Source organism: Protopterus annectens, chromosome 4.part0 (genome assembly GCF_019279795.1).
Source record: "Protopterus annectens isolate FY-2018-M chromosome 4.part0, PAN1.0, whole genome shotgun sequence".
Taxonomy (NCBI): Eukaryota; Metazoa; Chordata; order Ceratodontiformes; family Protopteridae; genus Protopterus; species Protopterus annectens.
Genome location: NC_056733.1, coordinates 1,093,228,808 through 1,093,243,396, shown reverse-complemented (window position 1 = coordinate 1,093,243,396; position 14,589 = coordinate 1,093,228,808). Strand labels below are relative to the sequence as shown.

The 14,589-nt window shown below is 37.8% G+C and overlaps 1 protein-coding gene across 3 annotated transcripts in view; it reads right to left on the bottom strand.

Annotated features, from left to right (window-relative positions):
• LOC122799771 (protocadherin alpha-C2-like) overlaps window positions 1-14,589 on the bottom strand; it is a 192,895-nt gene that overhangs the window by 22,765 nt on the left and 155,541 nt on the right. The window contains exon 1 of one of the 3 annotated variants that reach the window (XM_044069064.1): window positions 10,093-12,653. The exons of the other annotated variants lie outside the window; for them this stretch is intronic. Coding sequence (XP_043924999.1) covers window positions 10,093-12,447 — 2,355 coding nt within the window. The 5' untranslated portion in view covers window positions 12,448-12,653. Of the gene's footprint in view, window positions 1-10,092; window positions 12,654-14,589 lie in introns of those variants that run through there. 3 annotated transcript variants of the gene reach the window in all.

Below are 14,589 nucleotides of genomic sequence, written 5' to 3'. Positions count from 1 at the left end.
TTGGCATTCCTCAGGTTTTGTGATGTGTCTTTTAGGGGGTGAAAGGGGGATAAAGTTCGCATGGAACCTGTCGGCCAATATGTTGGCAATATCAGTTGGTTCTGTATATATATATTGCCATTGTGCTATAACTCAGAGCAGATCTGAGTCTTGCCATGTAGATTCTTGACATAACTATAGAATGTTTTGTTGTCTTTATAATCTGCAGCAATTCAGGCAAAGGCCTGAATGATAAAATTTGCATTAAACCGGTTTTGGTTAATAAGCCACTACACAGATAAAGTCTCTATATATGCACTTTTATGTATTTTTATTCATTTTAATGTTTTATTAGTTGATATGTCTCTATCTAGTGCTTCTCCTTTAAATCAGTGCCTATTAAGCTAATAGTTTACTGGGAATGGACACTAATAGGCTATTGCTGTTTTTAAAAATCCCTGTGGAGTTTATTGAGTTGTCTGATGAAGTAGCTCTGGCTACAAAAGCGCTTACCATTTTGGTACTGTGGATTAAACTTTGGAGCTTTATTTGATACTATCTGCTGTGGTCTGGTGTTTCCTATATTTTTCTGCAAATACTAGTTGTTTGGGAACCCAGACTGCTCATACCACTTTGTATTTTTTATTTGTTGAAAGATAATAGAATGCTTTTAAGACAAACTATAAAACATTTTATAACTTTATACTTAACTTTGAATACAACAATAGTTGCAGAATAAAATTAAGTTAGCAGAGTAAGCATGGTTACTAAGTCATGATGAATAAACATAAAGTGATTTTATTAGGTGTATGATGAGAGATTAAGCTTTAAAGTAAAATTACAAAGTAGCAAATGAAAATGTCCTCTAAAAAGAGAGTAAATCTCATGAATTACACATCCTAAATAATGTTATTGTTATAATGGAACATTAATAATAATTTGAATAATAAATAGTTGATGTAAGATATGAAAGATCTTATGTCAAAGAAAATACTAAGCAAAAAAATGTATTTGTGTGTGATACTCAGGGTAGGGGACTAATCACAAAGGACCCATTATATTTTATGAAATTAAACAGACACAGTATACATAGACAAGAAAATAAATAAATCCTATCTAAAATTCTTTCAATATGAGTCATTAAAGATAAAACTCCCAAAGATTGGAATCCTTAAACTATCATCATCATCATCATCAGCCTCCTTTTTCCCATTTTTTTCTACATCGGGTCGGGGTATCATGTCAACTGTCGCCAACTCTCATGATTCAGTGCTCCTACCTTCTTCAACACTCATGCCTGACTGTTGCAGATCTTCTTTCACACAATCCATCCACCTCTTTGCTGGATGTCCTCACTTCCTCTTATCTTCTTCCTGTCTGTCCCAAATCTTCCTCACCAGAATGTCTTCTGCTTTTCTGCACATAAGTGCAGAATCCTTAAACTGTATTCCCCAAAAATCAGCTACCAGAAAACAAACTTTGTGTTTTTAACAATAGGCAAAACTCCCCAATAAATTATTTAAACATCAAATGAGAGAAACTTCTAAAAAGGAAAAAGTTTATTTTTCAGTCTTTACATTAAACCACGCCTTAACACTATCCTCCAATTCATCAGAATGGTGAAAGTGTTACTGGAAGGGTTTTTTTTAAGGTATGGTGTTGGGCAGGGACCTCAGTAATGTGTGCTAGCCCTAACCCTCTCCCCTACACAACCCTAGCCCCTCGCCATGCCTTAAAAAAAGCTCCCCACAACATTGCCACTACACATGACAGACTCAGCCCTGCAAATATATACCAACTCACACTACAAGCATAAATTCTAACCCCTTACCTAACCCTGACCCTAACCCTAAAATACACACATTGCACACAAAGACATAACACATATACCCTTACCTAACCCTAACACCCAAAGACACACATGAACACTCTAAGCCCCTTCCAGTCCTTATTCACCAGTTTTGAAGAAACAACACTTTGAGATATCAGCTATTCGACTAGCCAAATGTTAGACAATCTCAACCACCCCTAGTATTTGTCAAACAAAACAACATTCGACAAAACACACTGTAATCATAAGAACACTGCAAAAACATTAAGGATTATGTTGCCTATAGGATGTCAAAAGCATGAGCAAACAGCAGTTTCTTAGAGATGTTTTAGTACCTGTCACCTAAATTTTCTATTTGCTCACCATTTTCTAACTTTGGTAAGATTTTTTCCATAGTTTTGGGTTTTAGAAAGAGACTGCATGTTCAACAGATGTTAAGTTATTTGGGGGCTTTAACAGTACTATGTTATTGTCTGTCTATGAGGGTAGCAGGTGTTGACTGTGTTTAGAGTTCTTGGTGCGAGTCCAGGAGGATATTTAGGAGAGGATTTGCACACTGCTGTACCAGAAGCCAGTTTGCATGCTTGAGCATGATGCAATGATGTTCTATCGATGGAAAGAAGAACAAACAACAGATCCTACAAGTAAATGTTTGTAAGTCACTGAGCTTTTTCACTGAAAGACAAGAAGGAGTAGACGGTATTTTAACTGAGGCTGCAGAACATTATGACTGCAGCTCTGCCTTCACAGGCAAGGCTGTGACATATTTTGTGACAAATATAAAGGGTTGGGCTAATTTTTGCTTTTGAATTATTTCTGTGAATAGACTTAAAATGAAAACAATGATCAGTCCTTGGTATTTAAATGAATTCAACTGTTCAATGACTTGCTTTTTATAAGCAAAGCATTAATTAAGGCTTTAAGTTTAGGCAGTATGGAAAAGAAATGTTGACTTTTAGTAACGATTGTTTTTGCTGTTGCTAAACAGATAATCTTCCAATAATTATTTGAAAGTTTATCTAAGTTTTGTAATGTACTACTAGAAGTACCTGATTATTGTTATATCTGATATGCAACAAAATCAGAGTAGGGTTTCAGAGAACTCATAAGTGAATTCATGTCTTCTTTAGTGGTATTCACTCAGAGAGCACTGTCAAATTCAGCAGTAGAGTCATCCCAGAACCCAATCTGATACTTTTAAATAGTGTTAACCTTCTTCTATCAAAACATTTTCACTTTCTGCAGGTTTGCCATCAAAGTTAAGTTTATTTTCTATGATTTTATTTACTACAAACCTCAGTGCTATTTCAATTAAAAGCAAAGCTAACACTTTCTGTTTCTTAACTTTTGGCATGATTAAATCTGACACAGATTTCACAATCTTCAACATTATGAGGCTCACATAAAAAAAGAAAAAACTGGGAGTAGAAATCCTTTGCATTATTTGCCCATCATAATCAGGCCTTTTAATGGAGTTATTTGCCATCAGTCAGAGATAGAACAATAATTTTAATAAAAATACTGAACTATTCAGTAAGTATTTCATGTGCCATATTGTAAGCTGTGTTACACTTAAACATGGTTAAAAGAACTGAAGAGAATACAGACTCAGCTTAGGATATGGAAGGCAGCCTTACCTCCACCTATGCCGGTTCATGCTTAGCATGATACATACATTGGTATCTCACAAGAAAACGCCACTGCTTTTGTATTTTCTGGCCAATAAGGGGCACCTGTAAGGTGGATATACCACTTATATACCACTTGGCATCATGGTTTACTGTTTATTGACTTCTTCCTTCCAGAATGCATCTTACCTTGACAGAAATGTTTAGTTATGATGATGTGTCTTTCGGCTTTTCCCGGTTAGGGGTCGCCACAGCGGAACTCCGGTCTGCTAATGATTGGTAGTTGATTTTTACGTGCCGAGTTACCAGCCCTGATGGACAACCTTCAACGAAGGTACGCCCATTCACGCATGTCTCCATGCAGAAGACGCTCAAGCTGAGAATTGAACCGGACAGCGTCTGACTGTGAGGCGACAATGATAGTCAATTTGTTTCCTTTATGCATGTCAAGCATTTAAGAATTCCTTTTTATCCTTAACTGTCTACTTCAAAATACTATTCAGGTTTGGATCTGCCATTATTCCCAAATCATCCTCACCAGTAAAGTGGTGCTTATATTGTACACATACCATTCATATAAGCACATGAGGTATTTTGTCATGTTAGAGATGCCTGTGTCATCCTGGGCTTTCATTGACTGTTGTGGCACTTTAACACTAAGGATTCAGGTTGTGAGCTGATAATTGCCTTCACACTTTAGTGCTGACTTAGATTTCCTTATTCTCCATATGTTTATGTTTATTGAAGATGCAAAAACTAAATGACTGCAGGTACACTGAGGTGCCCAAAACACACAACAACAGCAAAAGTAAATTAAGGCACCAAAGTTACACACTGGAAATCAGTCACTGTACTTTATTGCAGAAGACAAACGGTAAGCGCTTTCACAACTTAATGTTGCTTCATCAGACCCTGATGAAGCAACATTAAGTTGTGAAAGCGCTTACCGTTTGTCTTCTGCAATAAAATACAGTGACTGATTTCCAGTGTGTAACTTTGGTGCCTTAATTTACTTTTGCTGTTTATGTTTATTGCCTGATTCTAAGCAAGTCCTTTAACAGCAACTGCTGCTAGGTTGCCTTGGAAATTATACACTCTTGCCTTGTGCGTTTACACAGTTTACAAATAAATAAAATGAAATAATATATAGCTGAAGTAGTCCTCAAAGAAATGCAATGCAGAAATCAAAAGAATAATTTACAAATGCACATGTGTAGTAGTTGTAAACAGCTATGTAATATAACTTCTATTTTATGGAATTAATGACATACAGAACTGAACTAGACAGGCCTCTTGTGGAGTCAAACACTTTACATGTCCAAAGGGGGAAAGATCAGCCCAGTTTATAATCCTATATATGATTTCTTCTTTTTTCTATTTATTGAAAGGATAGCAAATTATTGGAAATATGTCTGTACTGGTACAACGCAAATAGCTACAGTACTTTCTATTACCATGTAAAGGCAACTGAGAAAGTAAGAAATTAAGGTGCAATGAATATAACTTATCAAGCAAGAAATAATAACACCTCTACAAGACAGTTTATGAAAGAGGTTGAAAGGTTAAGATGCTACTGAAATACATATATGTTGCCATACATACATGTATACATGTACGTATGGATGCAGTTCACTGAAATACACATATGTTGCAATACATACATGTATATATGGATGCAGTTCACTGAAATACACATATGTTGCAATACATACATGTATGTATGGATGCAGTTCACTATATTGATAGAGTTGTCTGCTGTGTGAATTTTTTGAAATCTTTGTTGAGTGCAGGACTTAACAAAAGGAGGAGCACACAGTGTTCTTTTTTTCTGGAATGGATGTGTCTGAGGTCACAGGAAGTGAGAGTTAACGCTGAAACTTTTGAAATTTTTGGCATTGGGATGGAAATGTGTGTGAAGGGTACAAATACGAGTGTTAGCAGATTAGGATTAGAGTAAAAGCTAGGGAAAGGGTAGATTTGGTGTTGTTCGTGTGTGTGTGCGAGTGTCCTGTTTACTCATGCTATTTTGGAAATGATATTCCATAAAGTAGTGTGTAAGGTTGAGTTAGGTGCAGGCTTGGCACACTTGAATAAGGTGTATGTGTACTAACCCTAACCACAGCTCTAAACTAAACACAGAGGCATAGGAAAATAACCTTCTTGGGTGGCGAAAGCCAGGAAAACTTGTTGGCTAGGCTTACATAGGCCCTTGGGCCAATAGCCTAGTACCTACCTATGAACCTATGAAAAAACCTTTCCCTAACAGAACCACTATTTTAATAAAAATGTGTCTGAAGTATAATAGCATTTTTTTTACTTCTTTTTTGTTTTGTTTTTGGTTGACCAATCACTGAAGGAGACTATTTTCCATTTTTGCATCTGGTATATTTTGATCTTGTCTTATTTATACTAAATATGTTTGTATGTTTTTGACATGCCTGCATGCAGTCTTCTGCAAAGATGTTTGTACATGTTGACAGTGTGTCATAGACTCATATACATACATATATATATATATATATATATATATGTGTGTGTGTGTGTGTGTGTGTGTGTATTTAAGACAGTTTTCATCTAATCCCCAAATATCTAAAAAATGAATTTAATGCAATCTAAAACACACACAGTCGAATCACATTATATCTAAAACTTTATATACAACAAATACTTCTGCAAAACATCTGCTTTTGCTAGAGGCGGCAAGCCCCCCTGCACCCCCATCCTCTTCCTTAACTATATTAACTCCACGGTCAAACAACCATGGAGAAGAATGAAAATTGCTTATACAGTGAATCACTGTTGACACACAAACACAGACTTTTTGAGACAGAGATACAACATAACAGAGGGCTTCATCAAAGTTCAGATACTGATGTACACTAATTTGCATTGCAATTCCTATTATCCAAAACCACATCAGCAGTGTTTTTCTATAGTCTTACACACTTTTATATCAAATGTGAGTCAGTCATTTGTATTTTGATAAAATGTGTTTTAGATCAAGTCATCATCATCAGCTCCCCTCCTTTTTCCCATTTTCGACATGGGGTTGGGGTATAGTGTTAACTGTCACCATCTCTTTTGATTCAATGCCACACTCCTGCCTTCTCTGACACTCATGCCTGAGTGCCGCAAATCTTTTTTCACACAATCCATCCACCTCTATGCTGGACATCCACATTTCCTCTTACCGTCTTCCTATCTGTCCCAAATCTTCTTCACCAGATTGTCTTCTGCTTTTCTGCACATGTGCCCAAACCACCGTAATCTGTTCTCTTTGATCTTTTCTACAACTGGAGCTACTTTGGCTTTTGCTCTTGTGTCCTCATTTCTTTGTCTGTCCCACAGTGTGCATCCTACTCCTTCTCGGGCACTTCATTTCTATCACCTCTAGTTTCATCTGTTCTGCCTTTACTGCCCAGGTTTCTGTACCATACAGTACTACTGGTCGCACAATGCCTTGTACACTTTACTTTTCAGCTTCTTTGGAATTCTTCTGTCATAGATTACACCTGAGTCCCTATCCCAATTGGCTGCATCCCCTGTGATCTAGCTTTGACCTCTTCATTCAGACTTCCCTTCTCCTCAACTACCCCTCCCAGATACTTGAAGCTATTTACCTGTTCCACTATCTTCCCCTTCTATCTCTATTCTCATATTCTTCTGATTTCCCCAATTTGCTGCCATTACCACAGTCTTATCTGTGCTTAGTTCATCCCATGTGCCTTCAGTATTGGATTCCATTCCCCTATCCATTGCTGAAGTTCTTGTTCAGAGTCTGCCTGCAATGCCACATCATTTACGTACAGCAACTTTGTTGATCTGTCCCCTCCAACCTGTTTGTTAATGTAGTCCATCACCAATATGAACAGCGGTGGGCTCAGAGGTGAACCCTTGTGCATACCCACTCCCACTGGGAACCCCTCTGTGAGGCCGAACACTGTTCTTACTTGAGTCATTGGGTCATTGTACATAGCTTGCACTAATTCTACCAATACTTCAGGGGCTTCGTACCACCGCAGTACTGCCTAAATCAGCTTTCTTGGTACCTTTTCATGTGTTTTCTTCAAGTCTAGGAATGCCCAGTAGGACTCTTTCCTCATCTCTAGTTTCTTCTCAGCTATCTGTCTCACTGCAAACATCGGGTCAGTTGTGCTGCATTCTGATCTGAATCCGAACTACTCATTTCCCATCTTACATTCTACCACTCAATCGCCCTTTCCAGAACTTTCATGCAATATGATAGGAGTTTGATGCTTCTGTACTGTTTTAGATCAATCATGACACTTTTTGTAGATGAAATGTATTATAGATCAAATCTCATATATATATATAAGTACCATTATTTCTATGGTCTTTAATACAAGCTCTCTACCTCTGTCTAGCTAATTTTTCATATAGCTAGTTCTCCTAAGTTCTAGAATAGAAAGAGGATGGAAAGGAAGAGGTGGGGAAGTGAAGGAGGTACATTACAAGGGAACTAGCAAAAAAATGGTGTAGGCAGCAAAGGTGAATGCTGAGCTGGAGTTAGCAGAAGGGATTCAAGAAGGGAAGCAAATGCTTATTTTCAGGCACATAGCCGAATAAGACATAATTGGCAAGGTTGAGCAAAGATGGGTGAGGAATCCCAGAAAACTGTGGAAGAAAAGCACATGTTTTGAATGGAGATTTCCCCTCAATCTTCACAAAGGAAAACAAGGTGAGGATGCCATGCTGGAAGAGCAGCAAGCAGAATGTGGAGAGCAGTAGACATACACCAGAATATATAGTAAGCAGATTCCTAAAAAATACTTTTCTTTGGTAGGAAAAAGGGCAAAAATCAAGAGGGCTACCTCCCACAGTAAAAAAAAATAAATAAAAACACCAGTGTGTTAAACACCTTGATAGAGATCTACAGATTTTTTGCTTACTACAGCAGGTTTGGTACCTGAGTATATGGGTAAAAGAAAAAATTCTAAGAATTACAGGTCTGTCAGTATAACAACTGTGATAGGGAGAGAATCCTCAAGGAAAGGTTGGCATTTTTAGAAGACAACAGCCTCCAGGACAGCAACCACAATGGGTTTATGGACAGAGTAGCTGTCAATCAAACCTGATCTATTTTTCAGGTGTTTGCAGCTGAAACTGACAAAAGACTTCCAATAGTCAATGCCTACCTGGACTTCAGCAAAGCATTTGATAGTCCCTGTAAAATTTGAATAAAAACTGGATGGTTAAGGGTAAAATGAAGACTGAAGAACTTTATAACTGCATGGTTGAATGTCAGGACACAGAAGGTTGTGATGAAAAGGGCAATGATAAGAATTAAGAACATGACTACTGACGTATGCCACGGATCTTTTCTACGTGGAATACTCTTCACAGATTCTGTATCAGCTATATCTGAGTGTAAACATGTTAGGCTCAGTCTTTTTGTTACTGACACAAAGAATGGTGTAGTAGTGGAAAACATTAAGAAAGTATTTGGAATGGTTAACTAGGTCAAAAGGTGGCAGACAAGGTTCAGTGGAAAGAAATGCAATGTACTTCAGTTTAGCCACATCAGCACTGGAAATGACACGTGGGGGTAGGTGTTGGACTGACAGTAACAGAGCAGGAAAGTATCGGACACGGATTGAACAATCGTGAGCAGAATGAGAGGTAAGTAGCAGCAGTAGAAGATAATGCTCAGGTATATCCTTAGGGGCATACATTCCAGAGGCAAACCGCTACTATTTCACTCTACAAGGCTTTGGTCCGACCACAACAGGAAAAAACACCTTGCAGTTATATAGGTCAGAAACATCAGTTTGTTACAAGGCAAACAAAGGAAAGATATGTTCATGTATGTTAACCAAATAAGCAGACTGAACCATAGACCCTTTTCAGCCATGACCTATGTTACAAAACCAAGGGTAAATACAAAATAAATAAACAGTTTTGTGTAGCTAGATAAGTAGGCTATTTCTGAGAAATAACCTAAATACCCAGAGGAACCCAACACAGTCATGGTGTTGGGGAAAGCATGCAAACTCTGCATAGGCCATGAACTAAGGACTGCATCCATTCCCTGAAGCTAGAGGCAAATATTTTTCCATTGAACTGCTGTTCAGCCCCTACTGTGTTACAAGAAAGATCTCTGTGATAGAAGGGATATGCCCAGATGATAGAAGAGCTATCTATCTTCTAATCTGAAACCAGAAGACATAGGGGGGACATGACACCGGGATGTAAGGTCAATGCAAAGATGTGAAGGAGTAATCTTGATCAGGAAGGTCAGACAGGGAAGAAATGGGCACAGGCAGTAGATTGCATGGGATTACTACTATGTGGTAGCAGATTACTTGGAATTAATACTACATGGCAGCAGATTGCAGGGAATTACTACTATGCAGCTCTCCAAAAATACTTTTCAAGAAAGAGGGTTGAAGACCCATGGCAAGGAACATCAGAATGAGTTATGGAGATGCAATCCATAAAGATGATCAAGAGGGCATGGGACAGGTGGAAAAAAAAAGTAAGTGGGAAGGTAGGGAAGAAAGAATGTTACATGCACTTAAAAAGCAAACTAGATTGGCTTATGGTCTTCCCTTTCCAATGTATGCAAATGAAATTCAATATATATCATAACCACAACTAAAAAAAATATCTGCACATATTTTACTTGTCTCTTACCTGTCCATCTAAAGGGATTTTATTCCAGTCTGCTTCATGTCTTGCCCACGTTTCACCATTACGACTGGCATTTCCAGGGCCATTATCAAACTCAAGAAGTCCATCAATTGTTCCATTTTCTTTAACTGTATCTGCTGACACATAAACCTTGGAAAAGTAATTTGAAGGTAGGGGTTGGGTTGATGTGTGAAAATCTGCAAACTGTGAATTGTAAGGGAGACGCAGATCTTTTGGTCTTCTTGTCTTACAGACAATTGCTGTAACAATGGTTATGACAAATATAAGAGAAACCACAACCAAAGATATGACCAAGTAAAATGTTAAGTCGTGGTTCTCGTTTGTTGCTTCACTTAATGACTCAACCAGAGCTTCGTGGACAGTATTAGATACGGATATTCTAAAATTGGCAGTGGACGTGAGACTGGGGTGTCCGTTGTCCTTTACAAAAACAACCAGATTGTGCATTAGTGCATCCTTGGCAGTAAAATTACGAACTGTTCTTATTTCTCCAGTATGGAACCCCACTTTGAATAATCTTAAATCAGACACAGGAGACACCTGATACGATAACCATGCATTCTGCCCAGAATCTGCATCCACTGCCACAACTTTTGTTATTAAACAACCAGAATTTGCATTTGGTGGAACTATTTCTACTAAACTTGGGCCATTGTCATGAGATGGATATAAGATTCTTGGGGGATTGTCGTTTTCATCTTTGATAAATAAGTTCACAATAGCTTTACTGCTTAATGGCGGTGAGCCTTTGTCTTGAGCAATCACTGCGATGTTTAACTCACGAAGTTTCTCGTAATCAAATGACCGCATACCATATATGTTTCCATTATCAGGGTTGATAGATATGAGATTAGGCATCAACTTGCCTTGGTTAGTAACATCTGAAATGGAATAAAACACAGCACCATTTGAACTGTAGTCAGGGTCACTTGCTTTGATGGAAATAATAGAAACACCTGGTGCATTATTTTCAGAAATATATACTTCATAGACTGGCCTCTCAAAAACTGGTGGGTTATCATTAATGTCCTCAATGTGTATTGTTATGGCTTCCTGGGATGTAAGGCTAGGGGTTCCACCATCTGTGGCTGTGACTGTGAGGTTGTACTGGGAGACAGCTTCTCGGTCTAGCAGTGCACTGGTGACCAAGGAGTAGTAAGTCCCCATTCGGCTAAGTTTAAAAGGAGCACCTCCTGAGATTTTTAGGTAGACTACTCCATTACTACCAGAATCTTTATCAGAAACATCAATCAAAGCTACAATAGTTCCAAGTGTGGCATCTTCCGGTATTTTAGTTAAAAACGAAGAGAATGTTATTTCTGGTGTATTATCATTAAGATCTATAATATTTATAGAGACCTCACATTTAGAGTTTGCTGAATGCAGACCTGCTTTATCTTTGGCAAAAACATATATTTTGTAAAATCTGGTCTTTTCAAAATCAATCGCACCATTAAGCCTCATTTCTCCGGTTTCAGAATTTACTTTGAAAAGTTTCTGGACTGAGACAGGAGTATGGCTGCTAACAGAATAATCAATTTCTCCATACATTCCTTCGTCTAAGTCCGAAGCATTTAGCTTGATCACCAACGACCCTACAGCTGCATTTTCCAGGAGACTAACTGTGTAGGAAGACTTGTCAAAATACGGTGCGTTGTCATTTGCATCCAGAACTAATACTAAAATCTTAATGCTCCCACTTCTACTGGGAAGCCCCCCATCTCTGGCCACCAGTAGCAAGTCGTACAATGATTGCTGCTCTCGATCAACTGCCTTTTTTAGAACAAGTTCCAGGAATTCAGTGCCATCATCCCGAGTCTGCACATCTAGTAAAAAGTGATCACTTGGACTAAGCTCATATTTTTTAACCGAGTTGGAGCCGATATCTGCATCAAATGCACTTGGGAGGGGGAAACGTGCCCCTGGAGTTGTGGATTCCAGTATCTGCAAACTGAACTCTTCCGATGGAAATACCGGGTCATTATCATTAACGTCACTTATATTCACAACAATTCTATAAATTTTGAATGGATTTTCCAAGAAAACTTCCAAAATAAGATTACAAGTAGAACTCGCCTCACATAACTGTTCCCGGTCAATCCTGTCGTTTACAATCAATGCCCCAGTTTCCTCGCTAAGCTTGAAGTACTGTCTTTGGTTCCTAGAATTAATTCGAAACTTCCTATATGACATCTGTCTTAGATCCAGTCCTATGTCGTTTGCAATACTTCCTACAACAGTCCCGTGTTTCATTTCTTCGGGAATATAATACTGAATCTGGCCATGGCATACACAGAACAGAACGTACACAAAACATAGTAGCAGTTTTGGTTCCATTATAGAATGCGTCCTTCCTTTTATTGCAGAATCTGGTTCTTCCAAATGCAGAATTCCCTGGGATCTCTTTACAAATATAAACGGTCAGACTGGACTGAAAATTACCAGAACCACAGAATGCCAAATATCTGTAGATGTTACTTCATTTAGGCGCCAGCAAAGCACACTGATCTAAGACTTCGGATAATAAAGCGAGGAATAAATTCAGCACAGACCACTGTGTTACTAAAGTGTTCTGTTTTCCTCGTCTTTTTTAGCTCCAGAAGGTGGAGTTCTTATAGAAGTTCTAGTCTTACCTTGGTAAACAGCGACACACAGAGTTACGAAAGACTATTGCAGTCAGAACTTAAGCGCTTGTGTACCATTTTTCATTTTACAAAAAAGACAAAAATCTAAAAGGAATGCTGAGGCTTGCGTTCAAAATTCTACTGCATCATCGTTTTATGGTGTAGCCGAGTGAGTAAGTAAAAAAAAAAACCTTTGAATTAGACACTAACGGGCCTGAACCAAATTTGGTCGGTCAGTACAGTTATAGCTAATCTGCATTTTCACTAAAATCGGGGTAGGGTTACCACCTGTCCCACTTTGCGAGGGACAGTCCCTCTTAGAGCAGTTGTCTCCTGCAAAAAAATTGAAAAAATGGCAAATGTCCTGAGATTTTAGAAAAACTTATGTTCTATATTTTATGTAATAGTTGCATAAAACAATTATTCTGTATCTGAAACACCTTAATGTTATAAGAAACAGAATAAGCAACTAAAATGCTACAAGAATAAGCTTTTATTTAGGCTAAAAAGTGAAGCTTATGTCCTTTGTACTGGCCATGGGTATGTTTTGGCATGCAAAATCTGATGTTGGTACCAAAAATGTCCCACTTTGGGCATTTGAAAAAGTGGTAACCCTATTCTGTATCTGAAACACCTAAATGTTATAAGAAACAAATGTTATAAGGAACTAAAATGTTACACGAATAAGCTTTTATTTAGGCAAAAAAATGAAGTTCTGTCCTTTGTACTGGTTGTGGGTATGTTTTGCCCTGCAAAATCTGACGTTTGTACTATAAATGTCCCACTTCGGGCATTTGAAAAGGTGGCAACCCTAAATCGGGGACAACATAAAAAAGATGCACAAACATCCAAAATTGCATCTTTGGAAAAACATAACATTTATATTTACTTTTGGTGACTTCAAACTTTACTATTTTAAAACAAAAATCGAATGTTTAAGAGAGACAAAGCGAAATGTAATGTTATGCAAAGTCCATAATAATCAAGGACAGTGGAGACGGACTTAGAGTCCAAGCTATGCTTTATACATGGCCACAAGCACTTTCAATTTATCAACGTATGCATTCAGTGTATGTCCTGCTTACAAAATATTATATATCAAGGAATAAACATTTTCTATAGTTATTCACGCAATTTGTTGTACTAAACAGCGACTGACACCAGTTGAAAGTATCTGAAACCTCATCTGGCGACTGCCATCTACATACTTATTACCTGCCATTATTTTTAAGGAATGTCAAGGTTTCTGCCTCATATTTTTTGTCTGTTCCTAATAAAATTTGTGATTTTCTGGCATCACTAAATAATGACATAATTTGAGTTTCAGGTTTTATGCTCTTCTGAAAACCGACACAAAACTTGCAATTATAGCAACTTTCTAAGTTATAAGAGCAGTGTCCAAAAATCTGTCCCTATTTTTTTGCCTTTGCACCCCCCCCACACACACACACACACACACACACACACACACACACACACACACACACACACACACACACACATCATTTTTGGCTTTGGCCAGATTTCTTGCACAAAGATGTTGAGAGGCCTCATCTGGTATGGAGTTATTCCTCCTTTTCACTGTAGGTCATTATTGCTCAATAATTCTGGGCAAAAGCAAAAATAATGGGGGGGGGGGCAAAGACCCACAATCAGAGACAAGTTGTAAATATTACTTTAATTCACTTAAAAAGTTAATAGAAAAAATACAAAACAGTATTTGCATAAACCTGCATTTTTGAACAATAAGAAGTATGAAAGTCAAATGACTTGCATTATTGACTGATTGTGATCTTTTGTGATTTACCAGAAAATCAAAAAAAAAAAAATACTAGTGACAGGGCCAGTCAAAATC